The sequence below is a fragment of the Rhipicephalus microplus genome, chromosome 10, assembly GCF_043290135.1.
Source record: "Rhipicephalus microplus isolate Deutch F79 chromosome 10, USDA_Rmic, whole genome shotgun sequence".
Taxonomy (NCBI): domain Eukaryota; kingdom Metazoa; phylum Arthropoda; class Arachnida; order Ixodida; family Ixodidae; genus Rhipicephalus; species Rhipicephalus microplus.
This window is the reverse complement of record NC_134709.1, coordinates 33,441,043-33,462,441: the sequence shown is the minus strand read 5'-3', so window position 1 is coordinate 33,462,441 and position 21,399 is coordinate 33,441,043. Positions and strand designations below refer to the sequence as shown.

Genomic DNA, 21,399 nt, shown 5'->3' with positions numbered 1-21,399 from the left:
TTTTTACATATTTGATGTGTACATGGCACAGGTGGAGAAGCTCTGGAATGGAACGGAGCACACCCTTGCCTGCCACATCAGTTAGGCTTCCACAGAAGTAAAAAGAGGAGGATATGCTGAGGATGTAGCATCTTTGCCTTTCACATGCAAAGGGTTGTCAGCAATACTTTTGATTGCATCAAACCATGTGCATAAATACAATTTGGCCTATGCATTACCTCATTCTTGATGAGAAAACCATGAAACACCACCCCGCCAGTACTTCAACAACCTAGCCACAAGAAACACTTTCATGTTGCTGTATCATAAGAATATTCTTAACGATCCTCTCCAATTCGTTTTCTGCAATTCCAGTTCGAAATATTCGATTCGATTAGCACTCTCATTTTACTGTTCACTCTCGCTTTGTACCCAAGGTTTTGCTGTTTGCACAGCTCTAGTATTGTTAGCTGACTATGAAGAGCAGTGGCAACATGCAGTGACACCCAGGGATAAGAATCACACCTGATTTAAACACTGCTCTTGATTTACATTGGCTATTGGCCAGTAGCGGGGTAACTGTTTAGGTGGGAGTGAGATTTATAGCCTCGTCTGCTATAATCTCACCCATATAGTGGATGAGGTTATAGGAAAGCAAGTACCAATGTCTATTTGAATAGTTTAGCACATAACGGTTGGATGTTCGCACTTCGTGCCTGCACCTTCCATTGCTACTTTCATTGTTGTGCTCCATAACATGATGCTGAAGGTTGTTTCAAGTCTGTTGTTCTGCAATATCATTAGCCTCTGTGTATTTATTTTCGCTATGTCATTGACTGTGTTGTAGAATGCCGCGCTATGTCATTGACAGTGTTGTAGTATGCCGAGCCCAACGATGCCCTTCTTACAGTCTCTGCTAACCCTCTCCAAGGCATCTGATGGTACGCTGATGATGCACTCATGCAGAGATAGAGTATGCACTTTTGGCAGTACTTTCTCACTTGATGGAGGTCTTGAAACAGTTGTCCCTCTCTGTAGGTGGTTCCACGTGTCAAACTTCTGGCACCAGCCCTGACCCAGCCCGAGTCCCTTATTCTGGGACCCAGAGCACAGCTGGCCCTCGATGTGTCTGGGTAAGTTGAATAGCTTTACTTCAGTGGTACACATTGCATCTATAGTGTGTGTTGGCCTACCACACTGCTCTGTTCGACAGTTCTTAGCAGTTGACTGCACAGGTAGTTGACTACAATGGTTGGTTGCTTCACGTACGCTATCTTCCTATGTGCTTAGTGTTGTTCACTGCTGCACGATAAATAACCAATAACACCTGGCGGACCTCTCCTTATAGCATCTTTTATAATTATGAATGTGCAAATATCCAAACATTTATCAAATAGTACTTGCTATTTAATTTGATTTGCTCCAGAATGTTATAATTTGAAGTATTCCATCTTCCAAAAAAATAAACATAATAGAGTATAATATATGCGAACTTCCAGAAAATAAACATAACAGTTTAGAATATATACAAAAAAAAATGGCATGTAGTGTTCTTGGTCTTGATTTTGAAGTGCTGATGGGCAAAACTGCTAGCCGCTTCCACTGGTGCTCTGAGCAATCGCTCTGCGACGAGTTTGCTAGGAGGTATATCTGCTGCCAGTGCGTAAAATGCCCATTCATGGTTCCGAGGAGCCAGCGGGCAATGCGATCCATAGCTTTCGACAAAGCGAATTGCGGCTTCATTGTTCTAGCGTGTTTGCTAGTGTTATGTTTTTGCTCGCTAAGTTACGATTCACGCTGTAAACAAGTTATGCCTAGTTTTAATTTCGAGCAGTAAGCTCGATCACAATGTCCGTGGCCACAGCGTCTGATGTTTCAAATAATATGCTTAGAGATGCTCTGTAACCTTTCTGTAGTTTCTATGCCTGTGTGAATATTACATTATTTGAATTCACTTTGATGTGAATTCAAATTATTGAAAATGTTTATGTATTTGAAATAAATAAAATGATATATATATATATATATATATATATATATATATATATATATATATATATATAAATATCAGTTTGCATGTAAGCTCCTGTAGAGGTGGTTTCACTGCAGTGAAGAGTGCTAAATAGTGAAAGCACATTTTCAAGTGTATATTAGTGTGCATGTAATCTCACGTAAAGGTGGTTTCACTCCAGTGAAGTGGTGCTAAGCCATAGAAAAATCACAGCTTTGCCGCAAAGGTGAAGCAATAAATTCGATAGCAACAAATTGGAACTTCACGAGAAGAATGGCAAGCAGATGCGTCAATTGTGCGTCACTCATTAACAAGTGACGCATGAAACCTATGAAACCTACTTGCAGGTGCAGATGAATGCAAATAAGTGTCGTAGTTGTTACTTCACTGTGTGTGAAAAGCGTGCCCTTTTCGTAAACAGAGACTGTGCAACGCGTGCAATGACCTTTATGCACCCGGTAACTACAACAGAATCGTTCCGGTGAGAGCCCAAGACACACAATTTTCCCCATCATGAGATAAGCACGCGCACGCATGAGCTTCTACACCCCCTACCCCCCCCCCCCCCCCACTGTGGGGCAAAGTACATGTGGAAGATACATCAGTGTGCATTGCCGCGTCGTGACGCACGCTCATAGCGCCATCTCGCTAGTAATTCTGAAAACATGATAGTTCCCCGAGATCGGCATCACCAGTGGTAAGTGATATATATAATTAGCTTGTTGTTTCAATATTGAAGGAGGTACTCCTTCGTGGTTCAGTGGCTAACGTCACGCACACACAAGCAAGAGGTCGGACGTACAATTCCCCGTGCCGAAGTCTTCTTCTGGATTATTTTTCTTTCTTGCATTTTCATATGTATAGATACGTATACATATACAATGAATGACAGCGGTCACCAACGTTGACGCCGACTTTGGCGGCAAAATCCAGTCGAGAGTGTCCATATAATTGCTATCGCAATGAAACACATAAAACACATATTCAGGGCAAGCTCACATTGCCGCAAAGCTCTACATCGAGGTTAAGTGAAGATATTACTCTCACATTGATTCATTTTTCAAGTTTGAAAGCTTGGTATGCCGGCTTGTATACACTAAGTACAGTACAATATTAAATGCAACATATTTCACAGGTTATCACTGGCATTCTACCGAAAGTCAAGTCCTGCTACTGCTCAAAGTTGTTTGCATTTTTTTTTGAAGCAAAAAAAAAAAAATAAAAGGACATTTGCACTGGCCTTGTTTCAATTTTTAAAAATATTGTGCAGGTTAGTTAGGTTATGACAAATAGATTATGACAAATATAGTGATATGTACAATACGAATTCTAGCCCCGCCGCGATGGTCTAGTGGCTAAGGTACTCGGCTGCTGACCCGCAGGTCGCGGGTTCGAATCCCGGCTGCGGCGGCTGCATTTCCGATGGAGGCGGAAATGTTGTAGGCCCGTGGGCTCAGATTTGGGTGCACGTTAAAGAACCCCAGGTGGTCGAAATTTCCGGAGCCCTCTACTACGGCGTCTCTCATAATCATATGGTGGTTTTGGGACGTTAAACCCCACATATCAATCAATACGAATTCTATTTGAAGTTATTCAACTAAGATCACTATTTAATACTTCGAACTTGTTAACTTTTGTACAAGTTCAGTCATTTTGCTTCGAATTGTTAGAAAAACATTAAAGAAATATTCAGCACTACTTTATTCGATCCACACTTTATTATTCTCGCCCATAATTTTGCTATTCACACAGTTCTGCAGACCTCTGAATTTTTTTTTTCAATGGTCTGCAGTAACTTGAGGCAATATATTCTCAGTACCGCGTCAACATTACAGACAGCTCTACATGATTGCTAGTAATGTTCTTGAATGTCAGTTATGGTAATGTACAATGCATGCACGCATGAAATGTTTTGGTACACGATAAACCGCCTTTCTTTTTGTTCCTTTCCTCAGTCAGCATTGGATTGCTAATGAGAATGGTTTGGCTAGTTGTGCACCAGCACAGTTCGAATTAAAGAGCTTTGAAATGCATTGAAGGCACAGCGAGCCCACCAAAAATTTATTTGAAATAACCTAGTTCGAACTATCAATTTGAATTATCAAGAGTCCACAGTATTATACATGTGCTTGTGGTTGCTAATCACATTATCTCAGTGTTTCAGAGACGTGTTGAACATTGAGGCAGAGTGATGCGGCTCCCTTACCAAAGGAGCCACGGGTGCTCCAAACAAGCAATGGGTGGCTCCTACAATTTGAATTGGCAGGGGGTTCTGCCCATTCAATTTCATAAACTTTACTGAGGCCAAAAAGGCAATTCGAATTATTTGTCAGTTCATATTCGGAGATCTAAAAAAATTGGTGATCTTTCTGTGCATGCTTACAATAAATACTAGATTACTAGATAAAATTAACATTTCAGCAATTGACTTTATCACTCAACCACGGTTCAACTGATAATGTGATCTGCAGCCATGTGTATCTACAAAAGGTAAAATACCTATGCACATGGCTTGTAGGGAGCTGTCTCTGGAGCCCAATGGCGCGGCAGTGCGGCTGGAACGGCAACCCCCCGTGCTGCATGCCCTCTTGGTTACTGGATCTGCCCTTCTCTCTGTCCAACGGGAGTCTCAGCAGAGCATATACCTGGTTCGGGTGAGTCATCTGCACGAAACCGCTGCCTTGATTCACTCCCAAGAAGAAGCTACGTTGTTTCAATATTTAGTGCGACGTTTCGAATTTCATAAAGTCATTAAGGGGTCACTAAAATTAAACAACGAATAAGTTTAGACTGATAAATTACCCTGTGAAATCTCTTTTGTCGTAAGTTTTGAATTCGTGAGCTGGAAGAAGAAATAATGTTGGCGCTTCTCCCTCTCTTTCCTCTCTATCTCTCTCTCAATCTTTCATGTTCTCAGCTTTGCCCCAAAGTTAAAATGCTTAGCAGATAGTAAGGAGATCATTTTTGCAGCGTGTCTATACATGTTAGTCGCAGTGCATGCCATAAAGAAAAGGAAATGGAAGTCGCGAGTTCGACATTACACTGGACTTACAAAAAGAAGGGGAGGGGGAGACAAAAAATTTAGACATTAAACGACTTCTTTTTTTTTTTTACTCATAGACTCAACTATAAATGCGATGCTTACTTGTAAGAAGTGTAGTGCAAGTGAAAAGCAATGACACGATATCGCAAATTTCATAAAAAAATCTATAAAGCTACATGCGAACTAATGCACACCTAAATAGGGGCTTTCGCGGCTTTACTCACGGCTCCTTTATTGCAGTGAAGTGGCTTTTACAGAATGTTACATAAAAATTAATAAGCATTTATTTGCTCATTTCGAATAACTGAAAATTTTCAATGATATAAATTTGATTTGAAATGAATTCGAATACTGCATTATTTGTTTGAATATTAGAAGCATTTGAATATTTACACAAGCCTAGTTTTTAAAATTAAAAATGATATGTTCTGACAAAATGGGCAGCAAAGAGGCATCTTGGGGGGTTGGTAATTGCTAAAGCAGAAAATTGTGGCGCTGCTTATGTCCGGGAAGAAGCAGAAGTGGGAAACTCACACGTGTGGTCTTTAAGAATATTGCTTGACCAGTGAACGTGGGCACTTTCGAATTGCAGGTGGACACAGTGGCATACGCTCTGGTACGGCCAGTTGGTGGGGAGCCTTGGGGGGCCGGCGATGCGCCCTTGTCTCTGTCCATTGGTCTGGAGCTTCTGGTGGAGGTGCTCCTGTACAACAGTCTCGGCCAACGCTTCCATGCCTCTAACCTTAGCGTAGAGGCCCACAGCTCTCGGTGAGTGGCCGATCATAAGCCTAGTTTTCAGTATTGGAATGGCACTACTAAATGTGTGCATCAACAGTTATTCAATTCGAAAACCAGATCGAGTAGGACTGCATTTGGTGCAAAATTTTAAATTTTAGAATATGTCGCAAGTCTCCAAGTTTGCTTAAAGAGGCCCAACAACACTTCCTGAGCATGGTCAGAAAACGCTGCCGATCAGTAGTCTAGGCTCTCGAGAACATGCAAGCCAAATAATATAGTGGAGCATGTCGTTTGTAATTTGAAACAAATTCTCAGTGTCTGCTAAATATTGCTTTCTCTTCTCTCTACTAATGACAGAACAAGCTCATAAGTCACTCGTCCTAGTCATTCCATTAGCTGATTTGAGGATGGCGTGCTCGGTCGTTACTGGGGCTGCCGCAAAAGACTGCAACTTGTTCGCGTGCGCGAACGCACTGAAGAGCGAGGGGTCTCGAAAATGAGACACTATGCTCTTGGAACAAATGAACGCAGCAGACGCGGTCGAACCAAACCAAACAAAAACACATTTATTGAACTACTTTTACAATGACGATATCGTCAGCCGAATCAAGTATGTCATTAGTGACACGCTGAAACACACTAAACAACCTTTTACAATGTTTCAATACAATCAATCAACAAAGAAACAAACACAAGGTATCACGAAAGTGGCATCACCAGTGCTCTTCTCACCACGAGGAGCCCATAGGAAACGACCCACCGCACCGTCTTCATAGATGTATCGCCATGTGATAAAAGATGCGCCGAAGCCTCCTTTATTTCAGTTATTCGGCGCAAGATATGCCCTTTCTCATTTCGGCCACACGTGTTAGCCTGCCTATTTAATCGAGCCTCAAATAAAGATTGTCGTTTTTTCACCCATCTGATGTCGGTCTGTTACTACGTTGACATGCAGCTCAACGATACACATGAACCCGCTGCGGGAGACAAACGTTCACGTGAGCCGCCTTACACCAAAGACCTTGCCAATCTTTTCTATTCGGCCACCTAGCCTCGCCGCCAGACATCACTTTTGGCGCTACCGCGCTAACCATAGTGATGATGTTGGTGAAGATTGCGTCCGAGCACTGTGCAATCTACCGCTCTGTGGTTGTTACCCCTAACTGCAGCCTATTCGTGGGACACGTGTGCACCACGAGGCACCAACGACTTTACAGGGGGTGATAGTACCTCCTGTATTTGAAGAAAAAAAAAAGGCAGATAAAGTGCTCAAAGTAACAAAAAGCAAGTGCGTATTTTGTTTCTCTGTGCCATTCCTCTCTGCTCAGCTTCCAGCACTTTCGTCAAGACGAGAGAAGAGAAAATGCAATTGCAGCATGCGACAATTCTTTGGAACTCCACTGATGCTGGAACAATGCTTAAGATTTTTGCTGTGGTTAATCCATCACTCAATGAGCTCCTTTAGTGAATCCATAGCATGGCTACCTAAAAAAAGTGTTGCAGGGGTCCTTTTTAAGCACGTTCCTTTTTAACTTGACTATCGTCTTGCGCATGCAGGAGTGACCTTGTGTTAGTGGAGCGGCAAGGTGATGGCAGTGGTTACTGGAAGCTGCGTGTGCGCGGTGCTGGCTCAGCATTGGTCTGCTGGTCTATAGGCGGCGGTGGCAGCAACATCGAAGTCTTGCTGCCCCTATCATCGGCAATGACCGACAGCGTAAAGTCACTGCTCGTAGGCGAGCGCATTTGGCTGCAGGCACCGTTTGCTGGCGGACGGTGGGTTGCCGAGCACGGTCCTCTGCGGATTGTGTCGGCCGCGCCAGGCTGCGCGCTGGCCCACATGACCATGCCTGGCGGACGTGGCCTCGCACTGTGGACGGGTTTGCCCCAGGGGCAGCTGCGACGCGTCTTGGAGGCGCAGCAGCCCACCTCCGTGCAACTGGAAGTCCCCAACCTTGAGTACGAGGGTTTGCCAGTACTGCTCCCGGCTGGGCAGGATCGCATTCTGTTTGTGAAACTCAACGGGCGTGCCTCCAGCGTTTACGGTTGGCTTTTTTTTTTTTTGCTTCCAGAGACTCTATTGTCAATTGTTTGCAAATCTCGCATAGAAAGAACAGTGGAAAGAAAAGTATTTGGTTTGTGTTTGCAAGCTATCTTTTAGCAGTATTAAAACACATTGTCCGGAGAATACAGTAGACTGTTGTTAAGCGGAACCTCAAGGTACAGGGAAATGTGCTCTGTTTCACAGAAGTTCAGTTCACTGAAAGATTACCAGTGGTGTAGAATTCAGGTATTAAACCAATAGTCCTAGAGGCAGTTGTTCTATTTAGTTCTGTTTTACAGGCTTTAGTTTATTGAGAGTTTACTGTACTGATTGAGTGATATGTAGAGTTTAATGCCCGAAAACCACCATATAATTATGAGAGACACTGTAGTGAAGGGCTCCGGTAATTTCGACCACATGGTTTTTTAACGTGCACCCTAATCTAAGCATACAGCATTTTCGCCTCCAGAGTTTACTGTATAGTGAGCTGGAAATGGCATCTGCAAGGTGCTACTTGACAATTCGTCAGTAAATATGAAATTTATGGCATCTTGTTCTAAGGTATCCAGAGACTTTTTCAGAAAACTTATTTAAATAGTGCGACAGAAACACAAGAAAAAGACAAAAGGATGCCGTAGCTACGCTCAGATGCTGGGGTTTCAGGTATGCTTGTGCGAATAGTGAATTTTAGGTTCAGAGCGAATTCTATGTAAAGAGTGATTTGGTTTGAATAATTTCGAATCGAATTCAAATAGTGTATATGTCATGTGTTATAAAGATAAAAGAGCATGCTATTTGCCATGACCAAACTAACTTGTGCAAATGCTATTTTTTTGTGTCAAAGGAACTGGAAAGAACTTTGAATATAGTAGCAGGATTGTTTGATGAAATGGAAGTGATATCCTTTAAAATATCTTAACATTTTATAAGTTGGAATAACGAGCTTTTAAACGGAAAAAATGAATCGGTGTGAGGGTAGCATATCTTTATTTGAAGTGGGGCTTCACGGTAGCACGGTTTTCTTCTGAATATGTGTTTTCTTGGTTCAGCACCACGTTACATGCCAACTAATATATATTTGGATAGGTGCTTTCACGGCTTAGCACCCCTTCACTGCAGCGAAACCACCTGTACAGAGTGTTACATGCAGATTAATGCACTTATTCGTTCGGTTTGAATAATTTGAAATTTTCAATAATTTGAATTCGCCTTGAAGCGAATTTGAATACTGCATTACTCGTTCATGTCACACAATATTTGCACAAGCCTAGTTTTAGGGCAAAATTTGATAACGAAGCTTTGACTTACAATTCATTTTCTAACAACGAAACAATGATCATGAATATAACGACAATAGAATTCTTGAAAAACAGTCATCTGCAGTAGCAACTCGCTGAAGACAATCAGCGTGAAGGTGTGGCCTGTGGGTATGCAGTGGCATGTCAGTGGCATCTCGGAAGTTCATGTGTGGCTATGTGTGCAAATCCTTGTGGAAAAGTTCATCAACGTTTCTTGCTTCAAGCTGGAGATACACGCGTTGCACAAGAACAAGCATTGCAGGAGCAGGTAAATGTAGTGAGCTCCGTATCTGTTCACAAATGTCACAAAGGTGAAACTTGGCATACTTTCACAATGTTTGACCTAGGTTTATTTTTGAGATGGGAATGTACTTTTTTCTTCGAGCTGTGAAGCACTCTCAAGGTATAAACAGTTATCGAACACGGAGGCCTTGGGTTCGAGAATTTTTCATATCTTTGAGCTTCCCCCATTCCCTAAACTCCTGCCTTATTTGGATGCTCAGAAAGCACCTTACAGTAAATCTGTACTGCAGAAGCCTGCTAAGCACAAGGAAGATCAGCTTATGAAGTACGGATAAAAACTGGCAAGTGCTTGAAGAAAGGTTGAAAGCAGTGTTGAAATTGGAAAACAGTAAGCCATTTGAATAGTGAACTATCTAAATTTTTCTGCTTTACTGCTTTACACAAAACATAGCTATCAATTATTTAACATGAAAGGGAAAATTAACATTCAGAACACATGTGCGGTGTTAAAGACCGTGTGCTTCAAGTTGTCTATCAGCTCTCCTTTGTGCTACAGTTCACTGTCCTCAAGGTTGATATGGTAGTGTGATTGCTCTAGAAAGGCACTGGCTTGGCCTCAAATTCTGGGGCAGGGTAAGTTTATTGTTATCGGGGAATAAAGGATGTTTCTTTTTTTGTTGTTGTTGACACTGGAGACTTTTCTTTGAGAAAACTTGTGAATTTTCTTTGTAGCTTCGTGGCACTCTACGGATAGATGACAATGTATACTGCCTTGTAGCGCTCTTGCAGTGCTTTGGCCTCATCAGTGAATTCGGTTGTGTTTTGTAAACACAGGTGATCCTTGCGCAGCGAAGCTCACCTTGGAGGACCGGGAAGATAATGAACCACCATTCATCTGCCATGTACGTCGCGCAGACAGCACAGATGTTTCGCCAGATCTGGTGCAAGTGACAGCGGGATTCAGCTTGGCCTACGGTCAGTGTTTCTTTTTTTTTGTTTTGTTTTGTTTTTTTTTCTGGGAAGGGGGGGGGGGGCTATTTCTATAACTTGTGCAGGAAATTCATTGTACTGCTTGCAATGTAGCCGCCGGGACATACAGGATCCACAATTCATTTATGCCTGGGGATATTTAAAATAGCAGAAACGAGCAGATATGCAAGCAAGATGCAGCAATCACGTCAAACAACATTTTAAGAAAGACTGTGTGCAAAGTAGAATGGGGGGTGGTGGTAGTATATGTGCCATACTGTATTCTGTGGCCCAAATCGTGGCCTCAGAGATGAGCCAGCGGCATCATTCCTTCGGCCGTCCTATTAGCACACAGAGTGCACAATCGGAAACAGCGGGATAACTACTCCGGCCGGCACACCGCGGCGCACACTCCCCATGGCTCACTTCTCCCTGCGAAGACACTCGCGGAGGGCAAAAGCTTGGCAATCGCAGTCTTTATGCGACCTGTAATGGAAAGTTGAAGGACACATGCGCCCTATAAAGGCATCATGTCGCTTACCGGTGCAATTGGGCTATTGCCTCTTCGATTCTGACGCATACTTAAGACTGCAAGGAGAAGCGCATCACCACAAGACCTTCGCTGATGCCATACATTGCATTTTGCTACGCGCTGGTGATTTTCTCCTGGAAATGATTTGTAGCAAGAAATACACATGGAATAGACTCGAACGCTGATAAGTCGCCTCACATGTTGTACTGTGGCTGTTTCTTTCTTTTTTTTGCTACATCCATCCAAAGCTTGGGTTTATTCTGTCTGCGTTTTTCATTCTACGAACTATCCCTGATGCCCGATTCACTGCAGTCCTTCTTCAAAATACCCCTAAAGGCCCTCGACGAGGGTATCGCATAGGAGGATGTGTATATATATATATATATATATATATATATATATATATATATATATATATATATATATATATATATATATATATATATATATATATATATATATATATATATATATATATATATATATATATATCCGCCTTCTTCGGAGGATGTAAGTGAAATGATACAAGTTCCCGTAGCAGAGGGTCACCCTCACAGTTTAAAGACCCTCCAAAAAAAAGAGAGAGAAAAAGACAAGCGGGCGAACGAGGTAGCAACAGACAACAAGAAGCAGAAGAAGGAGAGGAACTAGAAAGGAGCGACGGAGAGCCGCCGGAAACGAGCGGGTAATTCTGGCATTGTTACTTGGTATAGGTAAGACGCGCCGCCAGCGGAGGCGACCAAGAAAAACGGAAAAATGTGGAACATGTTGCTGCTTACTCGCATCCCACACATGGATCGAGTTTAAGTTCACGTGGTTCGGCGGCTGGCCCGTGGCATCGGGCCACACACACACACACAAACACACACAAGAAGCATACGACCCGCTCCAGCTTTCGGAATATAATGGCCACGTTGGAAAGCTAATGTGCCCTCTCCCCCTTCCTCCACCTGCAAGAGAGGGCAGGTGGAGGAAGGGGGAGAGGGCACATTAGCTTTCCAACGTGGCCATTATATTCCGAAAGCTGGAGCGGGTCGTATGCTTCTTGTGTGTGTTTGTGTGTGTGTGTGTGGCCCGATGCCACGGGCCAGCCGCCGAACCACGTGAACTTAAACTCGATCCATGTGTGGGATGCGAGTAAGCAGCAACATGTTCCACATTTTTCCGTTTTTCTTGGTCGCCTCCGCTGGCGGCGCGTCTTACCTATACCAAGTAACAATGCCAGAATTACCCGCTCGTTTCCGGCGGCTCTCCGTCGCTCCTTTCTAGTTCCTCTCCTTCTTCTGCTTCTTGTTGTCTGTTGCTACCTCGTTCGCCCGCTTGTCTTTTTCTCTCTCTTTTTTTTGGAGGGTCTTTAAACTGTGAGGGTGACCCTCTGCTACGGGAACTTGTATCATTTCACTTACATCCTCCGAAGAAGGCTGGTCCACCAGCCGAAACTGTTAGGATTAAATAAATATTTTATTGTTTTGTTTCCTATACTTCACTATTCTCGAAGTTTATAACTTTTATTACGGTAGCCGGAAGAAACTCTGATCATCTATTTCATCTATATATATATATATATATATATATATACGAAGACTAGTCCACTGGTCGAAACCGTTAGAAACAAAACTAAGAGAACCCCGCTAAGTTGTGTCTCTTCACTCTCTCTCTATATATGTGTGTGTGTGTGGGGGGGGGGGGGGCACAATGGCTAATATTCAATCTGCAATTGTCGTATGCATTTCTTAAATCTGAAATAGCACTTTTTTAATATGGAGATTGAATAGTTCTGACAATTTTTTTCTTTATCATTGGTATCGGGCATTTACATTTCCACTTCTACACAGGATGCAGGGAAGATATGAGGCGACCTTAATTCAGGTACAGCTGTACTAAACAGACTGCAGTGCATAATATTTTTGATATTATGTATGGAATTGAGGTGAACGTAGTAACCTCCTTAGTTAATGTGCTGAGCAAGCAAGAAAGGGGGTTTGATGCACGAAAGCCACAGCCGGGATGGGGGAGAGAGGACAGACAAAATTCCTTGAGGATACATGACACTTTATTTATAAAGACAAGAGCTAGAGCCCTGATTTTCAGCATTCTCGTGTCCTGCCAGAAAAAAGAAGCATGTGGTCTTCATCAAATCCCGGCGACACACGAAATAATACCACTTGGGGTTCTCTTCAGCAAGCGTCAAAACGTGGCTGCACAAGCCTTTAGTTGTCGCCTCCATGTAATGTGGCCGAAAAAAAAATGGAAACAAAAAAAAAGAGGGAGGGGAGATTAGGGGAAATTCTTTTACGTTCACCTAAGTATATGTACACGAACCTTCGTTTGACCACGAAAAAAATACAAGAAAACAAAGTCTTTCTGTGTTACGCACGCATAAAAATTTGGAGGCCTACACACCATAACAGCTCTGCTGTAAGAATTTCGCTTCAAGTGCGAGAGGCAAAGCTACGTCTTGTAGCGTGGTAGCATATACCTGCACTTACGGTGTTTGAGAAACAGAGAGCTATATTGGGAAATCTATGGTATGATGAAATGAAATAGTACCGATGTTTTAAACTTTTTTTATTTTGATTGGCACTATTTCATTTCGTTTACATTTTAGAGCTATACTGTAATGTAACTGCTGCAGTACTTTCACACTTGCGGGGTAATGATTAAAAAAAGCATAAATATGCATTGTCATATTTCCCAAAAACCTAAAAAAGGTCGTTCGACAAGCTTGCATGCAACCTAGATTAAACATTTCGCACGAGCAGCCTCTGTTGCTCAAATCGGCTTGTAAACGACCACTAAAGTTGCATGCAAAAGCAAAGAGTAACTTTTTAATAATGTACCTAAACTTCTTTGTAGCTGTATCAAGGCGATGCATGTTGACTGCGTGCTTATAACGCATTTTAAATAGGTAACAAAGTGCCAACACTGTCGAAGTTTTAAATGAAACGACTTAAATCGCACGCTGTGTCAGGCAGACGAGCGCTGCTCGTCTCGTGAGGAAAGATCGACACCTCGGGGCTCCTTCCGGAGGCGACAAAATTACACTTCTCTGCTGGCCGACGCGCCGAATGGGATGGCCGTTGAAACGGCGCACCGCCGGCTAATCTCAGAGGCCATACCCAGACATTCCGGCTAGCTATTCATATACCGCTTATGCAAACAATGAGAATGCTACATTCTGTTTCATTCGTAGTTTCGTGGCGATTTCTCTGTCGGTTTAGGGGGTCACTGGTGCCGGTTGTCGAGCGCCATAGACCCACCCGAGATGGAGCTGTCCCTGTCGGTGGTCGTGGCTCTAGCGGCTAAAGGTGGAAAAGCCGAGCCAGTTCCTATGGCGTTGGTAGCACCCATCCAGCTTGTCCGCGTGGAAGCAGCTGGAAGCTACATTCAACTGGTCTATCTGGCTGGTCCCAGCGTGGCCACAAAGATTGCGGTATGCTTAGATAAAATTCAGGTTTGCTTGCTAAATCCTTCTAAATGTGCGATAAAGATTTTCTAGAAGGAAGTGGTCTTCGAGAAAAGAAAGATCTGTACATTGTGATACATTGTAAACTGTTAAAAGGGGTGACGGAATTGTCGGCCAATGTGTCTACAGAAAGAATTTGTTATGGGGATTCCTTACCGTGTTTGTGCGGTGAAGTGATACACTTTAAGCCAGAATAGGACACCTTATTCTTCAAGGGTCCCTCTTCAGAGAAGAGTCATTTTAAAAATTATGTCCTAGCATTTTTTTTTTCTTTTATTTTTCATCAAGGAGTAATGAATCGATTTGTTTGCCTTCATTTTTGATGACTGACAAAGACACACTTTCAAGAATGTCGTTCTATTTAGCTTTAATGGAACAACATTTTGGAAAGCGCGTTTTTGTCATCTAAAAACGTGTAATACATTTGCACGGTTTCTTTTGGATGTTGTATGGTATTTTAAACTCAAGCGTGGGAACAAGTATAAATGAACACTCTGAAAAAAGTTAGCCCTCCTTAGGGAGTATTATGTGTTGCATAACAGTGATATATAGCATTGCATTGATTTCCTTGCTTTAATGCCATGCAGCCAATACTGCCATAGTTACAAGCTTTCTGCGCAAAATACGGAAAGCTACGACAGGCAAAAGCATTTTCTGTCTTTTGTGCAAAAAGTTCCGCGCTGTAAAGCTTGCAAATATGGATTTACCAGTTAAACCAAAGCAATGTCTGGCTCGGGACCTCCAAGTCAGGAACAGAGCCCATGCCATCAGCGTGACTTAGCATTCTCCGTCTGAAAGTTTTCTCCGTCTCCGTCTGAAGCACTGCATTCTCCGTTTTCTCCGTCTCCGTCTGAAGACTTAGCATTCTCCGTCTGAAGCACTGTATAAGCGAAATGGAGAAAAAGCTTGCAAAAGAGTGCAATTGTTACCATAGAGAGTGTGGCAGTAGCCGTAGTTGGCTTTGGATGGTGAAGCCATGGTTCTCCCCATGGACATCTCGTTTAAAATGCAGCGAACGTTTTGCAGATTCGGCATCTGGATGGTGTCCTCATCAGACCAAAGAAGGCGCCCGAGCGAATCGGCGAAACCAGCCACTGGAAGGTGACGATCCGGGCACCCTCGTACACTTCGTGGCTGTTACTGGAGTGTTCGGGCACAAAGCAGCGCTTACGTGTGCCTTTGGAAAAGTACAGATTAGGTACCAAGCTTTTTGATAGTCTTTTTTTTTTTCCTTTCTATCTAGCTGGTGTCTTGTGATTGGGCTACACAGAAATTCAATAAATGAAAACATGAAATAAAAATGAAACAAAAGAAAACAAAATATGAATGAAGCTCTAAAAGTAGTCAGGACATATCAATCTTTCTTTTGTCTGCTTTCTATTGCGCTTGAGATGTCGATTGCAGTGAAACCTTGGCAGTGTGATTATGGTTAGTACAAGTATTGGCGTGATATGGATTCATAATACAGTAATGGCTCAGTAAGTGAAAATATCATGAAAAGGAATGGCTGCCAAAGTAGAACAAGCGCCTCTAATGCAATTGTTTTTATACTTGAATTCTGCACCCCTGTTCATACCTCAGTACAAGGAACTCCGGTTAAACGAAAAATATTTTCCTTGTCAGCTCTGGTTTCATGTAATTTGCCTATTGCATTCCCCAGCCTAGACTAATTGCTTACAGTACAAGAAATTCACAGCATATCCATGGACTGAATGATAATGAGTGGAGTGAAGCTCTGGAGGGTTTTATCGGTAAACCGTGTATCGTCCGTATGTCCGTCCCTCTGTCTGTCCATCTTTTCGTTCGTCTATCTATCTGTCGGTTTGTCTGCGCGTCGGTCCGTCCGTACACATTTGCTGAGTGAGTCATCGAACTGGGCGGTCACATACGAGCTAGGAGGGACAGACCCACAGTTTTAGGAGCTTCACCCCAAAAAGATTCGCTGTTTTAAATCGCATTTTCGTGCCACTGCGCAAATGTGCAAGCAACAGTGTTGGCAGTAGCAGCTGAGCCAGCAGAGCGACTGTCGCTGTAGGCGAACCAACAAGGCGTGATCCGGGTTTAACTATTTTACTAGGCCTGTACAAATATTTGAACGAATGTTCACACATTCAAATTTGCTTCAATTTAAGTTGGGAATTCAAAAATTTTCGGAATGGACGGATAGGTGTATATTAGTCTGCATATAACCTCCTGTAATGGTCGTTTTGCTGTAGTGGAGGCTGCTGAGCAGTGAAAGCACCTATTCAGTCGTATATAAGTTTGCATGCAACTCTCTGTAAAACTGGTTTCATTGCAGTGAAGTGGTACCTTATCCTCATTAGTGTATCATATTATGCCGCTTATGGCAAACACCAGTATTTCCTGCCTCTGCATTTTCGCTTTCACCTCTTGACTCCCATAAATGTCTCGCGACAGCAGTAGTACAGTTGCCGACTGATTTTTCAGACCTGGCGGGGAGTGCGAAAAAATCCGAAAAATTGAACAGTTCAAAAAAAAAAATAATTAAGACATAAGAGTGAAGTTAATTTGAATTAGAGCGACGGAAAAAGAAATCCCCAATAATGCTTGGCGTCATGCTGACGAGCAGATTTGGTTGTACTTGGGCTATGGTAACATTGTCAGTGTGTGGGCAATTGCTGCCACCGACGACTGCGGGCAGCACAGTGGCTGGCTCCATGGCACCAAGCAAACAAAAATAGATGCTGGTCGCAAAAATATGCACACAACGTCGCATCTTTCTGGCAGGATTTAACGATGCTGTCTGTGGTTTTTTAACATGTACTGACATTGCAAATACGTAACCTTTAGTATTTTACCTTTATCGAAACCCTACTGTCGTGTCCGTAGTCAAACCTACATGGTTCAGGTCATTGGCCAAGCCTTGTAGCCACTGATTTCTACTGAGCAAGCACAACAGCCGAGAACGTGTGACATACATGACAGCTCAGAAACATTAAAACACCATGAACGTGATGTGTGAAATGACAACCAAAGGAAGCCTACTGATGTATTGATGGTGACGATAAGGCTAACTGAAAAAGGAAATTTGCTTTACCGAGGCAGTTTTGTCAGCCAAGGAAGATGGGACACGGCCTCCGAAACTGAAAGCTTGTGTGCGCTTCGAATATTGGAGGCTACACAGCTAGCCACTAGAATACGAACTCGACCACGCCAACACAAAATCTAACATGGCAGCTTTGAAAACTGAGAGGCATGGCTCAAAACGAGCGATCAAATAGTACCTGAAATCGGACTTTAGGGAATAAGTTCGTCCGAAAAATTGGTCGTGAAAACGCACTAGTGCTGTGTGAACCCTGACTGTGCACAAGTCCGAAATATCCAACAAGTCCGAAAAGTTTGTCGGCGGCTGTAGAGGGCAACGCTTCCATTCGGAATGGGAAGCTGGAAAGATGCAAGTTCTACTTCACTCCGAAAGTTGACCAGATGAGAGAGCGAGGAGCGTGGGGAAAGCGGCCAGGCCGGTGGTACTCAACCCTGAATGAATTCCTGTGCAGAGAAGTGTCTCAGCAAACTGTGCATAGGCAGCGGTGATAGCAAGAGTAACTTGCATAGTATGCACAAATGAAAAGCTCTCATGCATTCACCTGAGTCTTCACAACGAAAGCCGCCTTGTTCAGGTTTGATCTCGTCTATTCCAGTTGCGTTTCAAAGGAGGGAGAATGCCAGAGGCCTGTGTATTGTGCAGAGCACACTATAAGACACCAGACGGTCAGATAATTCTGAAGCCGTTTACTACGGTGTGCTTTGTAATCATGTCGTGGTTTTTGCACGTAAGAGCCCCAGATATTAATATGAAATTTTCTTCTTGTCAATGTGTTGATCTCTCTCCTCCTTCTCCCCCCTAAAAACAAGACACTGATAATTATCAACACTGTTGGGTATAAGATACACCAGTGTGCCTATAGTCAAATGCGGGTTGTTATGAAAATATAAAAGACCTCATATAAAAGACAAGAATGGTTTCCTGGTGCAAGTCTTAATTTTAAAGGGGGTTCAACGGTATTTCACTGCCTCCCAGATTGGAAGCATTTCGGGCTTTCTGCACATTACCTGTTTTTTCGCTGCCTTCAGGATTAGCCCACCTTTGGGCGACGACGTCGTGTGATGACACGTGACGTCACAAATGTTGGCTATCTGTCATGTTACATCTTGACGCCAACACTGATACCCGATTTCTGTGTTTCATGAGACACCTAGAGCTTCTGCCTTACAGATAGATCCACTAATAAAAGGACACTGCTTGCTTTTGTGCTAGTGTGTGTGTGAGATCATATGAGAATGCAGGTGCATTTTATGTCTCTACTGGTTGGAAAACTGAGCCGAATAGCTTTGGTTTCACGTAGACACTGCACTTGGTCAAGATCGTGAAAAAAACTGCAAATATTACACTATAGACTACACTCAAACTTCTATATAATGAACCCGAATATGAGTGAGTGACACAACTTTATTAGGTCCCCAATAACTAAATATTGCTTATAATGAAGTAAATGAAAAATGGTAATAGACAGTGTTAGTAATACACTTTCATGATGCATTTTCGGATATCACAAACTTATTTTCGTGTAACATGCAACTTTGTTATAATGAGGTTTGGGTTATGTGGTAGTAGACCCTTTGTTATTGCGACACCTCCTTCTTCAAAACAGAAAACGAGAGTTCATGGTCAAGCTGGCTGCGAAGCATACCTGGTATCATTTTGGCACTGGTAATTGCGGGTACATTTTGCTACCACCGCTTCATGCCTGACCGGTCTTCAGCAGTCACTGCGTTGATGACACCAGGTCCAATGACCATGGCACCAGGCCCAATGGTCATGACAGCGGCTCTCAGGTCGCATGACCCCCAACAGCGGTCACCAAGTAAAGGTGAGTTCTTGTTTTGTGTTGAGAGCTTCAGGGTGGGACAGGGTGCTGGGGGAGTGCGCTAACCTCTTGATTACACTGCGGTCCCGTTGCAGCAATACTGCATGACACATTTATTGGGGTAATGTCCTGAATTCATAATAAATTATGCAGTCGAACCCACTGATAACGACCCCACATATAACGATCTATAGGTTGTAACGAACGTATTTCCGTACACGTAGGATTTTTGTATGCCAGCCATTGAAACTGCGTCCACATATAGCGAACATTTTTCAAAGCCTACCACTGTTGCAATGAGCACGTCCGACACGATACGGTCGCACTAAAATAAGGCGCATAGGAAGAGGAAAAAACGTTTAAACAGGCATGCATATGAGAGGCGCGTGCTCTGTATACCCCGCTGCAGTTTACTCTCAAGGAGTATATCACAGACCACAATATCTTCTTCAGAGATATCACCGTACGCAGATTTCGGACGCTGCGAGCAAGGTCGCTCATTTTCGCGGCGTTTCTTCACCGGCAGAATGGAAGTAAGGGAAAAGAAAAAAGAGGCAGCGTGGACACTTGCGGTCAATTTTCGCGTTGCAAATTTTTCTGACGCCATTCTCCGCACCCACGTACGCCGTCGACTAATGAAACAATGCATTCGAACGCAAGAAGCCACAAATGCAAAAAGCGATTACTTTTTGTCCCATGAAAGTTCACTGTGATGCTCAACTCCCCAACACCAGAATGTGCCACAAAAGGTGTTACGCCTTTCGATAATGGCAGTGACCGGTCGTTCAATGATAATGACTTCACGCGGTTACAGCGGTGGCTTAAGGTTGGTTTGAATATTATGATTTTACGTGCTATTTTTGTGATTCGTAAAGAGTAATTGTGTGGTAAATTATTATCATGCACAGCTTTTTATATAGATAAGTGTGCTCAAGTCGATAACAACAATTATTGTTTAAAAAAGCAGCATGTTTAAAATGTTCGACAAAAGCAGTACCTGTGCCAAACACTTGAACCTTGATGTAATGGACATGCCATGTAACGATTTATCGGATATATATAAGCAAATGAAGAACAGTTGTGATATAGATGGAGTGTTATGAATATACATTAATAACAAAATTCGTGAATAGATGGAGTGTTAAGAATATACATTAATAACAAAATTCGTGATGTAAGGAAGTTATTTTTGTGTCAAATGTGACTTACTTGTTTGAGTGCGCTCTCTGACTTCCTTATAACAAAGTAGCATCTTAGCCTAAATAAGTTTGCTATATTCAAGAAATCGTTATGATTTATTTGTGACACTATATATATTCCAAGAATATTTTTATTTACTTTGTTTAACTATTATTTCGTTATATTGTTCATTATATTGACGTTTGAGTGTATAACCAGGCTCACGTGCATAGCCTTTTCAAGTAGGCAGATATGCTACCGGGCCACTAGAGGAAGTTCAGAAGTGAAGTAGTTCCTGTGCAAATTCGTCGCTTACATCACGTGGCGTCTACGCAGTACCGCCTTACGTCACCCAGAATGAGCCAGTACGCCTGTGGAGCAGGCTAGACAGCAGCACCAGCTGGTCTCAGCATCGTGCACCATCACCTGATCCACAGCACACGTTCTAGCCAATTTTGGCTCGCACGTGGACCGGAGTTTGAGAGCCCTGTGCCAAGAAGCGGGGACACTGGGGAGGGGTGCTATTGTATTTCTGAATTTATTTCAATTCGATTTCCAGACTATGTGGAGTGACTGAGTGTGCTATTCGTGTGCTTGCTTTCAGCACGCACTGCAGTACTGTTACTAGCAGTTTTACTACTACTGGGAAGCTGAGTTGCAGTTTGCAAACCGGTCAATAAGAGTATATTTGCTAATTTAATTGTTGTATTTGATTACCAGGTTGTGGGGAGAGCTCGTTCAATCGGTGTACTCTGTTGAACCAGCCATAGTACACTGCCATTACGATACGTATTTGCTACTGATAGACACACTCTTGAGTTGCATGCAGCACCAGCAAGTGCCCTACTGAACAAAAAAAAATTTAGCTAAAGAAAGAAAACAAAATGCAGCACTGCTTCTGCGCATGAAAGCACCGAGATTAGTTATGTTTTTCAGCGAACACCTCTTTGCTATTCATGCTTTTGATAGGCACTCGAATTTGATGTTGAACTTGGCAGGCTGATGTTTCAC

The 21,399-nt window shown here is 42.9% G+C and overlaps 1 protein-coding gene across 1 annotated transcript in view; it reads left to right on the top strand.

The window, feature by feature from the left end:
* The window catches only part of LOC119181776 (nuclear pore membrane glycoprotein 210), a 36,607-nt gene extending 15,519 nt beyond the window's left edge, over positions 1–21,088 (top strand). The window contains exons 8-16 of the mRNA XM_075874602.1: positions 1,018–1,112; positions 4,509–4,644; positions 5,626–5,801; positions 7,329–7,813; positions 10,188–10,328; positions 14,076–14,287; positions 15,347–15,518; positions 18,994–19,212; positions 20,725–21,088. Of these exons, the coding sequence (XP_075730717.1) occupies positions 1,018–1,112; positions 4,509–4,644; positions 5,626–5,801; positions 7,329–7,813; positions 10,188–10,328; positions 14,076–14,287; positions 15,347–15,518; positions 18,994–19,212; positions 20,725–20,837 (1,749 nt within the window). The 3' untranslated portion in view covers positions 20,838–21,088. The remainder of the gene's footprint in view (positions 1–1,017; positions 1,113–4,508; positions 4,645–5,625; positions 5,802–7,328; positions 7,814–10,187; positions 10,329–14,075; positions 14,288–15,346; positions 15,519–18,993; positions 19,213–20,724) is intronic.
* Positions 21,089–21,399: the final 311 nt, after the last annotated feature.